Source organism: Prunus persica, chromosome G4 (assembly GCF_000346465.2).
Source record: "Prunus persica cultivar Lovell chromosome G4, Prunus_persica_NCBIv2, whole genome shotgun sequence".
NCBI classification, from domain to species: domain Eukaryota; kingdom Viridiplantae; phylum Streptophyta; class Magnoliopsida; order Rosales; family Rosaceae; genus Prunus; species Prunus persica.
In genome coordinates, this window is record NC_034012.1 from 6,747,603 (window position 1) to 6,769,061 (window position 21,459).

General features: G+C 36.6%; 3 protein-coding genes across 5 annotated transcripts; 2 read left to right on the forward strand and 1 right to left on the reverse strand.

Moving 5' to 3' along the window:
- Positions 1,407–4,077, forward strand: LOC18778358 (protein SOMBRERO). 2 transcript variants are annotated; one of them, XM_007213382.2, is made up of 4 exons: positions 1,407–1,691; positions 2,330–2,547; positions 2,661–2,941; positions 3,153–4,077. In XM_007213382.2, the coding sequence occupies exons 2-4, from the start codon at positions 2,376–2,378 to the stop codon at positions 3,786–3,788; spliced, it is 1,089 nt and encodes a 362-aa protein (XP_007213444.2). In that variant the 5' UTR covers positions 1,407–1,691; positions 2,330–2,375; the 3' UTR covers positions 3,789–4,077. The 2 variants fall into 2 exon arrangements, with proteins under 2 accessions (XP_007213444.2, XP_020418176.1); XM_020562587.1 differs by having other exon boundaries at positions 3,156–4,077.
- LOC18780192 (CTP synthase) lies at positions 8,566–14,389 on the forward strand. 2 transcript variants are annotated; one of them, XM_020562622.1, is made up of 22 exons: positions 8,566–9,017; positions 9,245–9,464; positions 9,956–10,035; positions 10,190–10,276; positions 10,408–10,458; positions 10,549–10,666; positions 10,782–10,838; positions 10,952–11,016; positions 11,181–11,264; positions 11,357–11,407; positions 11,492–11,554; positions 11,649–11,695; positions 11,836–11,905; positions 11,989–12,051; positions 12,151–12,240; positions 12,322–12,360; positions 12,475–12,702; positions 12,798–12,883; positions 13,108–13,156; positions 13,289–13,369; positions 13,495–13,588; positions 13,797–14,389. In XM_020562622.1, the coding sequence occupies exons 2-22, from the start codon at positions 9,347–9,349 to the stop codon at positions 13,982–13,984; spliced, it is 1,809 nt and encodes a 602-aa protein (XP_020418211.1). In that variant the 5' UTR covers positions 8,566–9,017; positions 9,245–9,346; the 3' UTR covers positions 13,985–14,389. The 2 variants fall into 2 exon arrangements, with proteins under 2 accessions (XP_020418211.1, XP_020418210.1); XM_020562621.1 differs by having other exon boundaries at positions 8,567–9,017; positions 9,270–9,464.
- Positions 15,276–20,833, reverse strand: LOC18778200 (ABC transporter D family member 2, chloroplastic). The gene is made up of 10 exons (XM_007213529.2): positions 20,345–20,833; positions 20,067–20,253; positions 19,866–19,933; positions 19,142–19,468; positions 18,857–19,021; positions 18,256–18,484; positions 17,378–17,619; positions 16,945–17,272; positions 15,920–16,191; positions 15,276–15,572 (listed from the first exon to the last, which is right to left on the reverse strand). The coding sequence occupies exons 1-10, from the start codon at positions 20,639–20,641 to the stop codon at positions 15,387–15,389; spliced, it is 2,301 nt and encodes a 766-aa protein (XP_007213591.2). The 5' UTR covers positions 20,642–20,833; the 3' UTR covers positions 15,276–15,386.

Below are 21,459 nucleotides of genomic sequence, written 5' to 3' on the forward strand. Positions count from 1 at the left end.
ATTTTGTGTCCGAATTTCCCCTCTTTTAGGTTCCCTCCCGACATTTCCCCAATATCAAAGCTTTGATAGAGGAAAAATGCTTCATTTCCATTAGTATTGGTTTGAAATTGAAAGAAAGAAGGGATGGCATACCCAATTCTAATTAGTGCTTCTTCCCAAAATAAGTCAAAACAAAACCAAATAAACCTTAATTAAGTTACCCATCTAACATATAATATTGTTATTATTGTCAACATCTCTTTATATCAAGCAGTATAAAGAAGTAGCAAATGGGAGCACATTTGGAGATGTGGTACCATTATCATGATCATGTCACAAGTGGACCACCAAAGATATGGCTAAGCCTTTGGCTTTGGTTGCAATCCATATATATATATATATAGAAAGAGAGATTTCATTAAAAGGTCCTTAAATAAGCTTATTTCAAGAATATTTTTGTAGGTCCCTCACACCGCATTATATATATATTCTGTGAATTTAGGTAGTTTTTATAGTTTCTTTTACCGATCAACATATACAAATGTAAATATTATTTTAAGGGTTTGCCTCATGCCTAGGATCCGGATCATGATGCATGCATCAAAATTCTCGTTCATGGTCACCGATTGCAGCACAGCACCCCAATATTTACCCCAAAACAATGCCAATGGGGGTAAATAAGTAATTTAGCACCATATGAACAACTAAATTAGGTTAGGACCTCTCAAGTTTCTCACTTGCACTGAATTTGATGCAAATTTAGTCACTTGATGAACGCAATTCAGGGCACTCACTCAGTCCATGATCATTGCATACACACCCCTTTTGAGTTTGACCGCAGCTTTAAACAAAATTTCTACCTTCAGTAAATTAATTTAATCATGCAGCATGAAAAAAACAAGTACAGTGCAATCTAGCTATATTATATAATTTACATATTTTTTGCATGAACAATATTGGACCAGAAGAAGGCCCACAGGGCTTAAAAAGAGGCAGATATGAACCAGGTTTGGAATATAAAGGAATGAAAGAAATAATTCCCAAATTCCTCGTTGACTCTGACCAGCTACTGTGAGCATGCGCAATTGAAGACTGACAGATGAATTTGGATACAAAAAGACGAAAAACACAACAAAAAAAAAATTTTAAAAAGGGAAGAAAATGTTACTGTATTAAAAATTAAATGGGAAATTTGACAGTTTTGCTGGATTTCTTCATCTTAATGAGGCGATATTAAGGATTAGGGTCTCCCATTCAACGGACAATTTACCGAAGCCCCTTCACATTATTCATACCCTTCCCATGAGAAAACAAGACACCGCCCCCCTTCATATGAATATATAATATATATTTCATGAATATTTACCGAATTTATTAATTCATATATACATTATTTTCTACCTTCAATTTCTTTGTTTGCTATTTTTTTACTGATTGTTTCTTTATTTCTGTGCCCATCTTCTACTGTCAGACCTTAAGATTTAAACTCATCCATTCTCTCTCTCTCTCTCTCTCTCTCTCTCTCTCTCCTTCTTCTTCTTCTTCTTTATCTCTCTATCTCTCTTTAAACCTACGACATCGTGCCCTTGAAGCGACGGAACTATTAGTGCTTTCTCTCTCTCGGCTGTCTGCCTTCTTTCCTGTGAGGCCGGTTGTATTCTTTTCTTTGTCTCAGAGGGAAAGTGGAAGCTCTTTCTACCTACTGCAAAAAGGTCTACTGCTTTTTCTTTTTTTGTTCTTTATCATTCATGCGTATCTTGATTTGAACTTTATATGTTATGTTTCTCTTCTTCTTCTTTCTTGTGTTCCCTTTTTTTATTCCTACTTACATTACTAGCTAATATTACGTTTTTGGAGTTCATCTCCAATTATAAGCAAATATTACTGATAAAAAATGAATTTACTTGGAGTTCATCTCTTACATATAGTACACAGAGAGAGATGGTGTTTTGAGGTCCACCAAAGGCAACCTTTCTCCCTTTCACATAAACATGCACATACGATAACCGTACCCGGGATCGATCTTCTTTACCAAAAAGTTGGGATTTCTAGGTTACACCATGTTCCTGTGCTCACAACTTACTAGCAAACATCTCAAATTAGTATAAGGGTTTCCAGGGATCTTCCCAGTTTCTATAATCTGACAAGAAAAAACCAAAAAATGTTATTTCATGGATGGTTTAGCTTGAACTTTGAAGATTAGCTAGTTTATTAGTTACTTCTGCATTCAACTTTTAACTCTGCCTTTACATGCCTGTTAAGGATATATAACGAGTGCAATTAGCTCCTTTTGTATTTCATATATATCATACTTGTGTGCTAAAAATAAACTCTTGCCCTTCTTTTTCAGGTTATTGTAGTTTAAATCTGCAAATACATAAAGAAGGAGGAGGAGGATGATGGCTGCAGGAAATGGACAACTGACTGTCCCTCCAGGGTTCCGATTCCATCCTACGGATGAAGAGCTTCTCTACTATTACCTCAGGAAGAAGGTCTCTTATGAAGCCATCGACCTTGATGTTATTAGGGAGGTGGATCTCAACAAACTGGAGCCCTGGGACCTCAAAGGTGAGAATTTTCTTTTTTGGTTTCCATAATTATAATACATACACACAACACGCGTGCGCACGCGCACACATATAATCTTAAAATGATAATAACTGTGAATGTTGTGCATGCAGAGAAATGCAGAATAGGATCAGGGCCTCAGAATGAGTGGTACTTCTTCAGCCACAAGGATAAGAAATACCCAACAGGAACTCGAACGAACCGGGCAACCACAGCTGGGTTTTGGAAGGCAACTGGGAGAGACAAAGCCATCCATCTCGCCAATTCCAAGAGGATTGGCATGAGGAAAACCTTAGTCTTTTACACTGGCCGCGCACCTCATGGCCAAAAGACCGACTGGATCATGCATGAGTATCGCCTCGAAGATGACAACATTAGTGCTGATCAAGTTCAGGTAAAATTAAGTATAATCGATGTTAAAAACCCACATTTTTAATTAGTGAACCACAAATATATGTATGTCAATTACCAACCCGTCAAAATAATTGATGTAACAAGGGAATCTTACTAGTCATGTGTCACATGGGAGTTGTTATGTAAGTGGTCGAAATATGTGGTCATATAATATTTGAAATAACTAATAGGTTGATGGTCTTTTGGTTCAGCAGGAAGATGGATGGGTGGTTTGTAGGGTTTTCAAAAAGAAGAATCACAACAGAGGCTATCAACCAGAATTTGCTCATCATCAAGATCAAGAACACGATCACTTCCCAAACATGAAGGCAAGTGGTTCTCATGCTCCAGTACTACTAGATCACCATGAGCCAAAACAAAATCATCATCATCTGGAAGCACTGTATGATTACACTAGTAGTTTTGATCATGCTGGGTCCATGCACCTCCCGCAGTTGTTCAGTCCAGAGTCAGCTGTTGCTTCATCCTTCGTGTCACCTAATACTATCAATTTGAACACCATGGACATTGAGTGTTCTCAAAACCTTTTGCGGCTAACATCTACTGCAGCAGCAGCAGCAGCAGCTGGTTGTGGCCAACTCATGCAACAGCAGGAGAGATCCTTGATCAACGGTGGTGATTGGTCATTCTTGGACAAGCTCCTTACATCTCACCAGAGCCTCGATCATCACCACTCATCACATACCAAATGCAACAACCCTTCTTCATCAGCTCAGCAGCAGCTTAATAATTCTCATGAACATGTCGGTACTTCATCAACAACACAGCAGAGATTCCCATTTCAATACCTTGGCTGTGGAACTGACCTTTTAAAGTTTTCCAAGTAGCTAGCTCTAGGGTTCTGCAAGCCTGCAAAGTCTCTTTGGTGGATCGATATTCACTTCATCGATCCATCCTAATTAAGCTGTGCACGCTCCTCCACTCTTAATTTATTTGGGTAGTTTTTCTTAGATATATATTTGGTTCAAATTCTAGCCTTTTCTATGTAATTTATAAGTTTTATTTCTTTTGAGTATCAAAATGTATATATAAATAAGTTTTATTTCTTTTGGTGTTTTGCTTAGATATTTGATGTATTCTCACACTATAGCTTAAATTATTTTCCATTTGATAAAGTTATAAATTATTGGTTCCATTTCTTGTGAGTTTCGGCCATAGGTTGCAGGTTAAAGGTAGAACCATGTAAGTATTTTGCGAGTGTGTGCATGCACTAAATTATATTTACGTACTGAGAGAAGGCTTCTTTGGTTTGCCAAGTAGTGCGCTCAATCCTCAATGTGTGGTGGCCTGGAACCCTCCCGACAAAATAAAGCTAGTTTCAAACATCTCTATATATATGGGGAAATATGGATTAATTGACAGACACCAACCTCGCTTTGCTTTGCCCTTTATGTGTCAAAACTTTCCCAGAGACAAATTGAGCACGGCCTTCTATATGTTTTGCCCTTGGAGGAATGAAGTGTCTGGTCATGATCATACGGATCAAGTTGCCTAACAGCTTGTAGAGCTAACCATAAGGTAGTACATTTAACAAAAATGGGGAAAAAAATAAAAAATAATAAAAAATTCAGAGTGTCTTAGATAAAGAGTATAACCGTTCTGCTATACCATTTATTATAAATAAATAAATAAATAAAAGACCCCTGTAAAGCCGTGGGCTACTCTTTTTTAAAAAAAAAATCCCGCATATAGCCGCGCGGCCACACTATTTTTATAATTAAAAAAAGTAGTATAGCCGGTCGGCTATACTATTTTTAAATAAAAACAAGTGATATAGCCGCTCGGCTATACTAATTTTATAAAAATAACCCCGAGTTTAGCCGACCGGCTATACTATTTATATTTTATAAAAAGAGGCCCCGCCCGCGCCCGCTTTGCCACGTCTCAAAACAGTATAGGCTATACTATTTTTATTATTAAAAAATCGGCGTACAGCCGCCCGGCTATACTATTTTTATTATTAAAAAAAGAGTGTATAGCCGCGCGGCTATACTAATAAAAAGTACCGGCCTGCGCCTCCCGCCATTTCGCCACGTGTCAAAATGGTATAGCCATACGGCTATACGATTTTAATTATATAACAAATCCGAGTATAGCCTGCCGGCTATACCATTTTTAAACAAAATTAGGACCCGCCTGGCGCTAGTGCCCATTTCTCCACGTGTCAAAAATAGTATAGCCGCTCGGCTATACGATTTTTTAAATAATAAAACCATAGGATAGCCGCGCGGCTATACGATTTTATTTATAAACATAAACCGACTATAGCCGTCCGGCTATATTATTTATTAAAGAAAAAAAAAAGGACCCGCATGGCTCCTAACTTTTCTTCTTGTTACTTTGTTAATTGTTTTGGTTCTACAATGTTTCGTATATCAACAACAGCCACTTCATGAACTAAATCAAAAGGCTGGAACTCATTAACAATTTAAATTTAGAAAGAAAAATGGTATTGAAGCTTTTAAAATTAATTTCGTGGTTTATGATCAGTTTGAGTTGTATGATAAACCCAAATCAATGAGAAGCTTCTCTAACCCTAATTGAGAAGAATGAAATTAACAAGAAAAATTAACCTAATATGTCTCTTACCTGTTCTTGTGGCTTCAAGAGAGTGCTTTAACAATCCCACAAGAAAAATTGAAGGAAAAGAATGAGAAGGGTAGCTCTGGCCTGAGGAACATGGAAGAGAAGGCGTGAAGATGAACGATGGGAAATAGAAGAACTAGGAGAAAGAGACGCGAGCGTGAAAACATATGGGATTATTTTTGGAATTCTGAAATTTTCATTAAACTCTAATGCCTCTCCAAACTGATTGCCGCATAATCAGAAAATGAAAGCAGCTCTATACCAACTTCCTTTATAGCTTTCTCTCGAAGCAATTTTTAACAATAAGTGATTTCCTCATAGTTTACCAAAGACTTCCCAAATTTTTAAAAAAAATCACTTATCACCCTGAATAAGCAATGCCAAAAGGACACTTAGACTACTCAAGTGTGGTCTCATGATTATAGTAGAGCTCTAGGACTCGATAAGGAGTTCTAATACAACTATACCTGCAGCTAATATAAAGTCTGTGTTTTAAAGATAATTATTGAGCTAAGAGAAGGATTCCTAATTAGATTGTGGAATAGGAGGTTAAAACCTATTACATTTCGGAAGTTGAAGCACTCAAAACCCCATCTAGAGCCAAGTGAGATAAAGAGATCGAGTAGAGGAGGGAAGAGCCTTTGTTCTTGTTCACGGTTCCTTGCAGCACAAGTCGCAGTAGCAGTTCAGGAGATTCAAAGGTATGGATATGTTGTAGTGTTCTTTTGTGTGTAGCCTTAAGGTTTACACAAACAAAGTAGCAATTTGGTATTAGCTGGGCCTTGCAAATGGGTAGGACATAATAATGAATATGCAAATTAGTACTACTAATGAAGCCTTTTAATTAGCTATCATGGATTTAGTTTAATTTGTGTTGTTGACTAATTGAATCTTGTATATGGGTCAAGAATCATATTACATATCCATCTTTGCGTTGCTGTGGGCATGTTGTGAGTGTGTACCATTTGGCCATGATAGAAAATCTTTTTCCTTCCTATGATGAGTTGCAATCAAACAACTTTTGCTTAAATAATTAAGCTATATATATGTTCTTGCTTTATATCTTCCTGGTCTTCTCTTCTCTTGCTTTATCCCATTGACATAAGCAGAAAAGTTTAAATTAACTTTCTTAACCTTGTTCAAGTTAAAAAATATATCATTGATTACGTCTCTCTCTCCCGATGATTAGTGACCGAAAATTGAGTATGTTTTTTTTTTGTTTATATGGATTGAGTGTGTTGATGCTCCACACGTCATATATACGAATGAATAGTTGATTAAGCCTCTGGTTATAATTATCTAATTGACTCTTGGACATGGCATGGGATTAAAGACTATATGAAAATTTTAAGATTATATTATCCCATACACATGCATGGAAAATATCTCTCAATCTATAGAAAGTCTTGGGTTTAATATTCAAGCTAAGGGCTAAAAGTCCAAACTCTGATCCTACTAAATTTCAACTTTGAGTTGGATAAGAGTGAAGAATCTGATATATTTATTCAAAGACATAGACAAAAGGGCTCTCAAAACTCAGGTAAGAGATCATTTTCAAAGCATGTGATCTTTTTTTCTTTTATTTTCTGGTTTTTCTTCATCTCTTTTGAATCTTATCATCTCCTTTGGTTGTTATCTTTCCATTTCTAAAATGGTTTGATTATCATTGAAAATTTCATTTTCTTGATATACATATGAAAAATGAATCCCTCAGGTTACCTAGTTTCTTCACAAATATCAGAAAAGAAAACAAACCCATGAACACAAATCAGTGAATATATACTTAAGTACGCAAATATTGGTTGCAAAATTTCTTTCAAAAGCAAACCTTTCCATTAAAAACAATGCAAGAAAGAAGTTTCTCCAGCCTGCTACTTGGTATAAGCTTTGCCTTTCTTGACAGCTACAGAAACCTTAAATACAACTCGGTATGGGCCTTCCCATGCCCCCACATACAACTCATATCAATGTCACATTTCATATGTATATATATATATATATATAAACAAAGCCTACAAGGCCCATTTTACGTCACAACGAATAGTATTAAAAGTATTCGACAAAATACCTCAAAGATGGATAGAATTTGACCGGATAACATTGGATGGATGAGGAGCATCATTTCGTCCTAACCTCCAACCTAACATAACTACCAAGGGCCTAAATTTTTCTAACGAGAAAGTTAAAAATCAGGGACAGTCTGAAAGCATGCTTTGGCTTAATGGTAAAAGCCAAAAGCTCAAGAAGCAATATTTTAAAAGTGATTAGGAGCAATTAACATTAAAGTCCTAAGATGTAACCTAAGTAAGGGATAATGTAGATTAATAGGGAAGATTAGCATATTCAATTAACAAAGGGAGAGAAAGTAGGGCCTTGTTTTGAACACGGGCCGGGATGCCCTTTTCATATCAAAATGCTCTGCTTTGCTCTGCTCTGCTCTGCTCTGCTGCTATTGGTTTTGTTTTTTTGGGGCATATTGCAGCCACAAGGGGCCATAGGGGCATATCAGCATATGCAAGTGTCAGTGACTCAGTGACCCAAGATACATGGTCAGAGCCACGTGTCTGGTGTTGTATCAATTATTATTAAAATCCCAAGTTTGTCTTGGTGCGAATGAATGGCTAGTATGGTAAAAAACAAGAAAATAAAATATGTGATACCCTTTCTTTTGGGGCTTTTTATTTTTATTTTTATATTTTTATATTTTGATTTTATTCCCAAAGCTGAAAATCTTTATAGTAAACACCAATTAAAGGGTCCTGTTGGAAAACCCTAACAAGTTTTAACTGCTAGATATTTTTCTTTTATAAATGGCTAAAATGGTATAAAAAACAAGAATGGAATATGTGATATCTTTCTTTTGGCATTTTTATTATTATTTTAATATCTTAAATATCTTGATTTGATTCTCAAAGCTCAAAATCTTTATGGTAATCACCAATTAAAGGGGGGTCCTCTTGGAAAACCCTAAAAAGTTTTTACTGCTTTTTCCAACCCAAAAAAAAAAAAGAAAAAGAAAAAAGAAAAAAGAAAAAGAAAAATCTTAGTAAGGGTGTGAGTGAGTTGAGTTTTTTCCAAGTTAAAAAGCCAAGGTCTTTCTTTTATTTGCTTCTTAGAAGCGCTTGGGTTCCGCCACCCGCCGCCTGGTTGAAACAAGAACAAAGGAGAGGCTTTTGGGTCTATCTTGTATTCCGAAGTCCTCCTTTTTTGCGTTTATATTAACGATAACGATACCAATCTCTCGTTTGTTTCCATTATTTCCAAAGGAAAAAGAGAAAAAGAAGAAAAAAAAAGGGAAAAAGTTGCATTGCTTTTGCAGTTTGGCCTTTGCTTTGCTTTCATATTCTGTGTAGCCTTTTGACGATACCCAGTTAAGTATTTATGTGATGTTTGTGAACCCACATCAAATCCCAGAGAGCAAAGCATAGCGGGAGACAGAAACCTTTGTAAACACCGCCATTGTTAACAAGGTTTGATTTTTCTCTTATCTTCATCCCTCTTTATCTATCCAGTATGTACCCATAATATCTATGCAGATTAGCTAGTAGTATTGATGCTTTGTTGCATTTTTATTTTTATTATCTTTGGTTTTATCAGACCAAAAGACCAACTGGGTCTTACTAGCTGTAAGCCTATAATTAGTGCTAGGCGCTACTTCTTCCTGCTATCACATTTATTCTGCTTTGGTTTGTCTCAGTCTTAGCGATGTTGGGTTTTCTCAGATTTTGATAGCAGCAGTCAGCAGAGGACGGTTCTTTTTTGTGGAAAACATAACCTTTTTATAACGAAAGTAGACAAAATGAAGTACGTATTGGTGACGGGTGGTGTTGTCAGTGGACTCGGCAAAGGGGTCACAGCTAGTAGTATCGGATTGCTCCTTCAAGCATGTGGCCTTCGTGTTACATCTATCAAAATTGGTACCTTTATCTTTAAGAGTTTCCTCAGCTGGTTTTGGTTTAAATATGCAAATTTTAATACCTTTTGATGAGTATACAAAACAAAATTGCAGCGTTTCTTTTTCGTTGTACTTAGACTGATGTCATTTTAATAAATTCCAACTTTCTCACAGTACAATTTGCAATTTGTTCTCCCACTAGCTTAGTTTTTTTGAATGTGGTTGTGTTGTATATTGGATGTAAATTTCTCTAAATAGAGAAGGTAACTTAGTCAATCATAAAACACTTCACTTCACCTTGGCCTCAGCCTTTGTTCAGGTGTTAGAGATAGAGCTTGGATATTAGGATATTTCTTGCTTGTGATGTATCAGACTTATTGATATTTTACCGCATGTCCTCATACAACTTGATAATATTTTTATTTTAATAAGGAAATATAAGTTTTAATGCTTCTTCATACATCAATAGTTTATATCGTTGTTACTAATGCTGAATTGTATCTGTGTATGCAGATCCCTACTTGAACACAGATGCAGGGACAATGTCTCCTTTTGAGCATGGGGAGGTGTTTGTCTTAGATGATGGTGGCGAGGTAAATTGCCTAATAAACAGATCCAATATTGCATGCTGTTGTTTTAACTTTTGTGGGTTTTTGGTGCTTTCTATTGTTATCTTTAGAAGTGGCTGATGCTCTAATTTTAGTGGTGACAGAGAGTGGTTATGACTCGCTTTTTTTGTTTTCGAAGGTGGACCTTGACCTTGGAAACTATGAGCGGTTTCTAGATCTCACTTTGACCTGCGACAACAATATCACAACTGGAAAAATTTATCAGGTTACTTTGACTTCCTCCTTTCGGTTTGTGGAGCCATGTTTAACGTTTGGATATAACTGAAGAAATCATGTGAGCTTTGTTTGTTAAACCACTTGCTTCATTTTTAATTCTTCTCTTGGTTGTTTTAACAGCATGTTATTGACAAAGAGCGAAGGGGAGATTATCTTGGACAGACTGTCCAGGTAGATTTCAACATTCTTTTTTTTTGGTACCTTTCCAAGATTTGCAAAATTTATGTTGGTACCTGACTTTTATTTCTCCCCCCTCACTAGATCATTCCACACGTTACGGATGCTGTCCAAGAATGGATAGAGCGTGTGGCAATGGTACCTGTTGATGGAAAGGAAGGTCCAGCTGATGTTTGTGTCATTGAATTAGGTGGAACTATAGGTACATGAAAATTTTATTTTGTTTGTTTAGGACGCAATATTTTCCTGCTACTTAATAGCTCAAAATAAAATCCTATCAAATGTTTTAAAATAAACTCTTGTTTCCCATATTGCAGGGGATATTGAATCAATGCTTTATGTTGAGGCCCTTGGCCAGTTTTCATATCGTATAGGTAAGGTCACGAGCTCGATGAACATAGCACTTTATTTTACATATTTGTTTAAACTAAATTTTCTATGTCTTTGATTAAACTGGTTTTCCTTAATAATTTGCTTCTTGTGATAGGCCCCGGAAATTTCTGCTTGATTCATGTCAGCCTTGTGCCAGTTATCAATGTTGTTGGTGAACAGGTGCTCCAAAGAGTGTTTATTAATGCTATATTTTATATGCACTGTGCAGGCTAATGGTTCCATTAATATGGAGCCTGCCAAAGCATAGTCTATGCACATTTTGGACTAATTTTCAGTCATATACCTGCTCTAATTAACTTTTGATTTAAATATTCATTTTGTAGAAAACAAAGCCTACACAGCATAGTGTCAGGGAACTCAGAGGACATGGTTTGACACCTAATATTCTAGCTTGTAGGAGTTCAAAGGTCTTGTCTTCTGCCTTCCTCTCCAAATCTTTTTTTTAGTTGTATGTGGGTGCAGAAGTCTCAAGTTTCTTCTTTCTATTTGTCTTTGACAGCCACTTGAGGAGAATGTCAAGGCAAAACTTGCTCAATTTTGCCACGTGCCGGTACTATAACAATATAATATGAATGCTAATGTTCCTCATTTGACCTTAACTATTGTTTACTAATCAGCAAACTACCTTTTACAGGCTGAAAACATTGTCACTCTTTATGATGTTCCAAACATTTGGCATGTCCCTTTGCTTTTAAGAGTAAGTATATTGTGTCTGAAAATTAAATTTGTTTATACATATTTACAGCAAGAATCCATTTTTTGAACTTTTGTTCCACTGTTGTCAAAAATAGGATCAGAAAGCGCATGAAGCAATCTTGAAAGGATTCAACCTACTAGGGTTTGTCTTACAAACTCACTCTTTGTTTGCTGATTAATCTCTTTCTTTCCTTTGCTGCATGGATGCTCTCCTTTCTATGGTCTACCAGCAACATTCTGTGCTGCTGCAAGCTGGTCTTTAACCTTTCCCTTATTTAACAGTGTTGCTAGAGAGCCAAATTTGAAGGAATGGACTGCCAGGACAGAAATTTCTGCGACTTTACATGATCCGGTGGGCTTTCAAGATCAAGACTTGGTTATTTCTTTTGTCTGTGTAATGCAAGTATCTTGCTCTTAACTGTCTGTGCATTACAGGTGAGAATTGCAATGGTTGGAAAATACACAGGTCTTTCAGATGCTTACCTCTCTGTTTTAAAGGTAAATTGTGTTGTAAACATATTTTTGACACCTTATAGCATGGGTTGCAAGGTCTAAAATTTGTGAGATCGGATTATGATGTCTAGCTTCATGTGCCAGGCTCTTCTGCATGCTTCTGTTGCATGCCGCCGGAAACTTGTTGTAGATTGGGTTGCAGCGGGTGACCTTGAAGATGTTACTGCTAAAGAGGTTTGCACTAATGTTAACTTACCATATTGCCAAAATTCATTTAGTTTATTTGTTATTTAATTTACTAATTTATGCTTGCAGGCCCCTGAGGTTTATAAGGCTGCATGGGATCTTTTGAAGGTGATCCTGCTTTTATAATTGATTGCGTTAAATGTTCCTTCTTGTTAATATTTTGTTGGTTGTATATTCAGAGTGTTTTTCCTTCATTGATCCTCTAAACATCCTTCATTTCAGGGTGCTGATGGTGTTCTAGTTCCAGGAGGATTTGGCGATAGAGGAGTGCAAGGGAAAATTCTTGCAGCAAAGTATGCTCGAGAAAACAAAGTTCCATTCCTTGGCATATGCCTGGGAATGCAAATTGCTGTCATCGAGTTTGCACGATCTGTTCTTGGTATGGTTGATGCTAACAGCACAGAGTTTGATCCTGAAACTACAAGCCCTTGTGTCATATTTATGCCAGAGGTATGTGATCCCACAGTAGTTGATAAAGTGATATAACCTTTAATACTCGATTTGTTTAAATCTTTTTCTAAAGCTAGTTTCTTTTCAACATTAAGGGCTCAAAAACTCATATGGGAGGAACTATGCGTCTGGGATCGAGGAGGACTTACTTCAATGTTGCTGACAGCAAATCAGCAAAACTGTGAGGACTTCAAACCTGTTTAACCTTATATCTTATATATATATATATATATGTATATGTACATGTCTTCATAAACTTCATGACTCCTCCAATAAGTACTGGAATGATTAGCAGCAATTCTTATGCTATTAGAAACTAGATTACTAATATTGTTTTTTGTTGAATCCTCATTATACATTCTTCAGTTATGCTAATATACCAATATGGTTTGGGTTTATGCTTAGGTATGGGAATGTGGTGTTTGTTGATGAACGACATAGACATAGATATGAGGTAAGTTTGTTCATGCTCTACTACATGTAATCAACATGCCTTCTACATAACAGACAGGCTATATGATTTAGAAGGGGAGCTGTCTTGAATTGTCTTCTCTTTAGTTAAGAAGGCTTTGTTTGTGCTATGTAGGTCAATCCTGATATGATATCACAACTTGAAGATGCTGGTTTATCATTTGTTGGCAGAGATGAAACTGGTCGGCGCATGGAGGTAAGCATATGTTGACATGCTGTATATGAACCCAAGTGCCTGAATTACGAGAGTCCTCCATAATTGAGCTTGATAGTTTATTCTATTTTTAGCAACTGTGAACTTTAATTAGTTATTACCTGCAGATTGTTGAGCTGCCTTCCCATCCATACTTCGTTGGGGTTCAGTTTCATCCTGAATTTAAGTCAAGGCCAGGGAAGCCTTCTGCTCTGTTCTTGGGTATTTTTCTTTTTCCTTTTTCCCCTGCTTTGGAATTTCTCTTTGAATGTTACATACTGAAGCAATTAAGCTATGGGGAAGACTTGCAACGATGAGAAAACTCTTGCATCAACTGTTGGTTACTCTGTTATGTAAATAACTCAAAATGACTTTTACTTTATGAAGTTGTGTCTAGTTTGGCTAACGCGAATAATATCTTCTGTTACAGGACTAATAGCAGCATGCAGGCATTCAAATACAATTCTTCAAAACAATGGGCATGTAGTAAAGCCAGTTACAAATGGGATGAGCAATGGACACGTAATGGTGAAAACCCACCAAAATGGACATGCTTTTAAGACATCCAATGGCTTGCTAAATGGTGTGTATAGCAATGGTAATGGCGTCCACTTGTAAGGGAAAGTTGGTGATGGCCTCGTGGTTTTGTTTCTCCGGAAGTGCTTTTGGTAGTTTACGGTTTTCTGTACAGATGCTGAGCATGGATAGATGGTGTAGCTCTAGAGGACTTGTCTTCAGGATTAAGCTGGATTTTGAATTTTGAATGACACAGCTGGTAATTCCGAGAAGATTTGGCTTGAAGTGTGATGTTGCTCCATTGAACTCTTTGTTTTGTTTTGTTTTCTTTTAGTATGAGGACTTTTTGACTGTTGGCCTTGGAAAAGAGGAACATATAGGCAACATTTCAATATATGTTTTAAAGAACTAACATGTTTGAATGTTTCCTTCTCTAAATAAGTATTAAAGACTGAGACCTGTGTCCCTTAGTGGTTGTGACTTTTATTTCGTTTTATTTTAGATCAATTAGACATTTCGAAGTGGGGGAATTTTTGTTTCGGAAATCATCTTTTGGGGGAGAGATCACTAATTGGTACTAGTGTATGACAATTTATCTTTTCTGTTTACATAAATGCAATAATCAATATAATCATGCTCTTAATCCACCATGTATGTTCTTGACTTGCTTCTGTCTCACAAGTTACTATGAAGGATTGTTATGTCTGATGTCTCCTTACAGATTATTCGGATCTACCTGCCAGTTTTGAAAAAAAGAACAGAGATTTTGTCGCTCTTCCAATTTCTAAAGCAATGAAAATTTATGCATTGCTAAATGCTGGCCGCATCTACCATGATGCTAAGAGCACATCTCAAAGGCACCCATAAGATAGCGAATTCTACGCCAACCAGACAATGTGCCCATCCAATCCAAACTTCTTCGAAGATTTATGATTTACACAGTTTTGGCCATTTTGGTTCCTATTACTCTTTGAATGAAGTACTTAGAACAAAACCTTTATGCGGTTTCTGGACGAGCAGGATCTAAGAACTGCAGCTAATGCCATGGGAAGAAGGTTGGGGACTCAGATCTCAGCCCAGTTTCAGACAAATCAATTTCTCCAATATGCGTTCTTGTCCTGAAGAAACAATTTTGATCTTCGTTGCATGAATATGTAACGACTCATAACGTTTTTTCTTTATTTTTATTTTTCAAGGATATGTGAGGAGCAAGAAAGAACATAATCATTAAAGCTAAGATTTATCTTTAAAAAATGTTTTACTTGGTTATTAGTGCTTGATTTATATTCTTCCACCCTTTTCTTTTCCTTACATCTATTTTCTTTCTCACTCCTCAAATTCCCTTTCCTGTTTAATCCAAATAAAATAAGATTGTTACCAAATGCACCCCTAGTACATGAAAGCCTCAGGCGTAAATATCTTCTGCATTTTCTGAAAGAAAAGACTTGACAAGTGACGTAATGTAAGACCGGCAGAAAATCATGCCATGTAAAGGCAGCTACAATTATAGATTTGATAACTGGTATAAGGTGTCCTTATTGATGGATTTAATCTGCCAATTGCGATTGGCACTGCTTGGATCGACTGTGGATATATGCAAGTTCTTCTTGTGGAAGTCATATAGAGTACGCCGGTGGCCAACGCTAATGTATGTTATGCCTGCTTTCTCAATCTGCTGATATAAATGAGCCTGCCAAAAGAAGCACACCCAGGAGAACCTCACTACAACTTTGAATTATATGAATATGATATTGAATGAGTTGAATAAAACAATACTTTGTAAAGACTAGATTATTCATTTCTGGTGTTTTGTATGCATAGCGCAAAAACGGACAAAATGTAGCATGTAGGTAATAAGGTTTACTATGAAGGTGTCCAGTGTGTTAGGGACAATTCCTGAAGATACTCTTGAAAGTCTTAGGAAAGAGAATGGTAACGTAAAATATGCGAACTCCTTTAGCTGAAGCTTACCCAAGACTAGTAATAAAACTTGCATCATCAATTCAAAAGATAGGATAATTTCTAGTAAATGAATACCTCATTTGCTTCATCTAAAGCACTGGTTGATTCATCCAGTAGAACCAATTTTGGTTTTGAAAGCAGTAGACGTGCAAAAGCAAGGCGTTGCTGCTCTCCAAGGGAGAGAACACTAGACCATTCATATGAAGTATCCAAACTACTGAATCGGGCTAATATATAACCAAGTCGGACATCCTCCAAAGCCTGTATCAGGTCCTCTGTTGTGGGCTTACTAGGCTTTTCACTTGTATTTTCTAATTTTGGTGCCTGCATCAAGAAAGGAAGTGAACCTGCAAGAATTACAAAATCAGTTGTCAAAGCTGATTACAACTTCTCAGTACACATATCATGATATATTGAGATCAAAATGTAAATCTACAAATAGAGAATGATATACAAGAATGTAGACGCGATACAACCTCCGAGATTACTTGAGCATTATCAATTATTAGTACTTACTATCCCATCCAGATAAAACGGGATTTCTTGAATGAAATATTAAGTCTTACGCCATGAAGATTATAGCTAAATCTGCAACTTGCAGACAATTAGAGTAGGTGTCCTATTCTCTTAAAAAATATATAGAGTGCAAAAGTACACCCCTTGATAGAGTAGACTAGTGTTGAAGCTAGTCTGTTCACAAGAGACAACATGCCGAAGTACTATAAAATTAATCTGATTGAGGACACATATCCTTGATCTTCAGCAAAAACCTTGTTTCCACAGAGTGGATATTCTTTTGGAATCTGTTTGTTATTTTCTTAAGCAACTCAGTCAATTTCACATGCACAGGAAAATTACGAAAGTTTGGCTTTCCAGTTGTTACGCATAGGTATACAAGGGTAAGCGACTTTTCCTGTAAATGAAAATTGTTTCCCCCTATTTTCTTTATTTTTCCTTTTTTAGGGGAGTTGTTTAAAAAGGATTTCCAAAATCCTAATAACAAAAACATGCTCTATAAATAAAATTAGGAAAAAAATGCTCCCAAAAATCTAAGTCAGAAATGCTTTTAAAAATGTGCCCAAAAGATTTGAAGTACATACCAGTTGGTTTAGTACTCTCCGATGTTGAAATTGAATCATCAGCCCACGTAGGATAGAGCAATTGTTGGCGAAGTGTTCCCAATACCATATATGGTCTTTGAGGAAGGAAAAATATGCCTTTATAATTCCTATTTGAGGGCCTTCCAAGTTCCCCATATTTATCATTAGCAGTATCTACCTTAAGGGGAGCAACACCTGAGGAAATGGATGGTTGATGATCTTCTTCGCCATCTTTCACATAGAATTTGATCTCTCCTTTTCCAGTACTCCAAAGACCAGACATAGCTCTTAACAAAGAAGTCTTACCACTCCCACTTGGTCCTGTTACCTATTAAAGTGATCATATACCAGAAAAGTTCTTCAGCATTTACTGGCTCAAAAGATTTATCTAGTAAACTCATGATAAATTCAATATCACAATGGAATTACCAACCAATAAGTGCTCATTGTTGTTGATTAGCAATGATAAGTCCCTAACCAATGTAGCACTACTTGGTGTCTGCACAGTCAAATTCTCTATATCCACTAACTTTTGTTGCTCATTGTCTATGGGAATGGATCCATTTGAATCCAGTTCAGCTAAACTTTCAACGTTGCAATATATAAGACGTATCCCTTCTGAGGGATCAGAACGGCGTTCAAAGTTGCTGGTATCCAACACATCATCAAATTCACCTGCATGTGTTGGATATCACTAGGTAAACAAGTGTGCAAAGTGGAATACATGCTATAAAAGATCTTGTGTGGAACCCATAAAGAAAACATTACAATATTTCAGATCATGAGTAAATTTAGGGACGGAGTTAATAGAATTAGGCAGAATAACAAAATACAAAGTATAATGAATCTGTAAATGATGGAATAAATCTAATTAACTTGAAGAGTATAGCAGGCTCCTACTGTTAAATGCAACATAAAAGATATGGTGAAGGTAGAAAATTCAAGTTGTGAGATAGTAAAAAAAAAAACCGGTCACATTCTAGTAGTTTTGCATCCCTAGTCACCAAATATTATTGAAGATGTTTACATATCACCTGTAAATATAGAAACAGTTAAAACTATGTGCACAAACAATGTCTGTAATCATCTGAATGAATCTAGGAAGGAAAATGAATATGGATAGAAAAAGAAAAAGGGTTATCTTATGTCAATTTCTTTCTTGAAGACTACCCATATTCATTCAATTTTTCAAGACCCCAGATAGCATCAACCAAATTAGCCAGCTTTCTTATAAAGTTATCTGGTCAGAGAAGACATACGCAACAGATCCTAGTTATAGTATATAGAGTGATAAGGATGGAAAGACAGTACCAAGTCGATCAATTACAGCTGAAAATGCGCTGATAGCCTGAAATTGGTACACAATAAGGGAGAAGTCCCCAAGAATATGATTGAAAGCAGATACTGACTGATTAATGACACCAAACTCAATTTTTCCTGAGAAAAACATTGGAGCAACAACAGCAACGGGAAGAATCTGAATAAGATAGCGGTACCCATTGGTGAAAAACTCGAGATTTCTTGAAGATATCAACAATTTCTGCAAGTTAGGAATAGGAATTAAAACATAATCATATGGAACCACATGACATAAAAATCTACATGTCCAGTAATTGTAAATCAGTAAAACTATCAACTGCAAACAAAACTCGTGGGCATCTGCGTACTTTAAATTCAATCATGCAAGGAAAGAAAGAAAAAAAAAAGCTCATCTTCTCTCAGTAGATCTATAGAAGGGGGAAGTCCTAAGTATGATTCTTCAGCATATTTATAGTAAATGCACACAGAAACAATATTGTATTAACTAAATTCAATGAGTGAGAGAAAAGGGGTCCTCAATGTAAAGGCTAATGACTACATGGAGAGAAAACTCAAGTAAATGAAAACAGAAGAAAACTAAAGTCATTCATACACTCAGATTTTCAAAAGCACTTTTGAAGCGTTGCAGCAAAAGTTGCATTTCATTTTCTTCACCACTATAGAAGGCAATGGATTCAGCATTTTCTCGAACGCGCACAAGTCCATAACGAAAATCAGCCTCCTTTTTCTCTTGTAAGAAGTTTAAAGAAACCAAACCCTGACAACACAAATGCAGAGTTTCAATTAAATCGAGTTTGTATCCTCTATTATTGCCAAATATATCAACTGTATATAGCATGGGAAATGGTTCTTTGTTAAACAGAGTTACAAATATTACCCTTCCAAGATAGACACTAATAGCTGTTCCACCAATCGAATACACAAGAAGGACAACAAACAGTGGAGGGTAGATACCAAATAAGATGTTACTGAATGATATGAGATCTATCACAGCATTGAAAAGTGTTAAGGAGAAGGATAGGGCAGTTCCCGTGAAAGAACTTAGATCATCAACAATGCGCTGATCAGGATTATCAATGATCGACTGGGATTGAATTCTGTAAAAGGTTTGGTTGCTTAGGTAGCGGTCCATGTAATATTTTGTCATCCAAGATCTCCACCTCAAAGAAAGAGTTTCTCTTGCATAATCTCGCAACACAAAAATCTGCACAACAGTTTTCAACATATGAAACAAATATGTCAGTAAACCCGGTCACTGTTTCAATGGAACTGCATAAGCAAACAAATCAACAATAATAGTACGAATACGAACCCAGTGGTTGTGTTTAAAACGCAAAGTGGAAAGTTATGGACAGAATACCCAAAACAAAAACAAAAAACTACAATGCATATAGTAGCTTGTAAATATGTTTTTTTTCCACTGTGGGTTGCTGTGTAATTTACTGACAGAAGCTTATGATAACTACCTTTTTTATTTTCCTCTGTGGGTTGTGCTAATTTCAGGCTTGTTTGTTTGTGGTGATTAAAGAAGGATGAAGAGTAAGGAAACAAAAAAGCAGAGGGATGGATACCTAAGTGAAAGTGCAGCAATTGGTGCTCACCGGAATTCCACCAGCAAAGGCACCCAAGTAGTAAAGTAGCTGCTTTGTGAATTGCTCTTGGTCCTTGTCTTTATATCATCATCATCACCATCCAATTTTCAAGCAAAAAAGAACAAAATTCAGTAAATAAACTTATTACCAATACCAATAAGATTAAGTAACAAAATGAGCACAAAAGGGAAAGACGGTAGAGAGAGAGACTGGCAAGGGCGTTATAGAAGTCGCGGCCCAGGAAATTGAAGCCAACGCTGATGCCAGTGGTGGCGAGAGTGAGAGCGAAAACTGCGGCCAGCTGCATCCTCGCTTGTTCCTTGTCGTCCGATGACCAGTAGGGAGCTGCCACTTTCCAGAATCTTCGGATCAGCGTCTGTAATTCAGGCACCTCTCTCTGGTGTAAAGTCGACCACTTGGAAGTGAGGAAGACGAAGAATCAAAGCAAAGAGAGCAGGCATTGACATATAAACAAAGAAGCAACGGACCTTATCTGCAGTTGGGGGAGCTGGTGGTGGTGGTGGTGAGGCCGAGGCAGCTGCACAACGCCATGAAGATCTCGAAGAAGAAGAAGAAGGTGATACGACGTCGTCGCTCCTCTTTCTCCTCCTCCAATGGCCGCTGCTGCTTCTAGTGGACATGGTGGCCACTGATGGAAATCTGGACAAGAAGGGCAGACTAGCATGTGCTTTAACTCCAAGTCTAAAGTGCTGGTAATGGTGGTGGTTGGAGTTAAAAGCTGAGGAGCAGAGTGAGACACGCTGTGTTTGCGCCTGTATTTTCATTTTTCCTTCTTTCTGCCTTCTCTCTTCTAACTAACTATCTTTCTTCTTTTCCTTTATTTTCTAGTTGTCATTTTTTCCGGCCTATTTTCCTTCCATCCAAACATGTTCTTTTCTCTTCTAAATAATAAGTAAGCCTATTATTATTAGCAGTGAATTATCATATCGGGAAGTTTTTATCCTACGAATGAGCCCAATTATGCCACGCCACCCTCGCCTCCCAATTTCGTCTTTTTCTTTTCTTTTTATCCATTAAAAATCCACAATTCATTTTATAAATACTAAATTGGCTAAAAGTCTTCATCTTTCTCCTTCCCTCTTTTAAATGAAGGAACTTTTTATTATAGTACATAGCTGCAGACGAGTTAGTCAGGCGATTGCCACGATGCACCTGGTTCGAATTTCATATCTTGTAATTTAGGGTAATTTAGAATCTTGAATTTCTTTTAAAAAAAAACAAAATGAGTGTATTCTTTTTATTGTTGCATTAATTTGTTTTGTTTAATTTAGATAACCAAACACCTAATTTTTCTTAATAAAAACTCCTTTGTTTTGATATTCATAGAAACTTTTTTTTTCTTTCTGTTCTCTACAACAAAAGGGCAGCAACAAACAACCCTTGAAAAACAAAAAGGACATTGACAACCATCGCACATTGGATGACTTGAAAAGAAAACATCACAGATTTGAAGGTACCTGTTTAGAGCTTTCATAAGAGCCAGCGTTTTTGTGGTCTGAAGTTGAGCCTAACGCTTTTCTTGCGAGGATCAATTCAACATGAAAGCCAAGGCAGATCGTTGGAGGGAAGATCGATCGGCAGT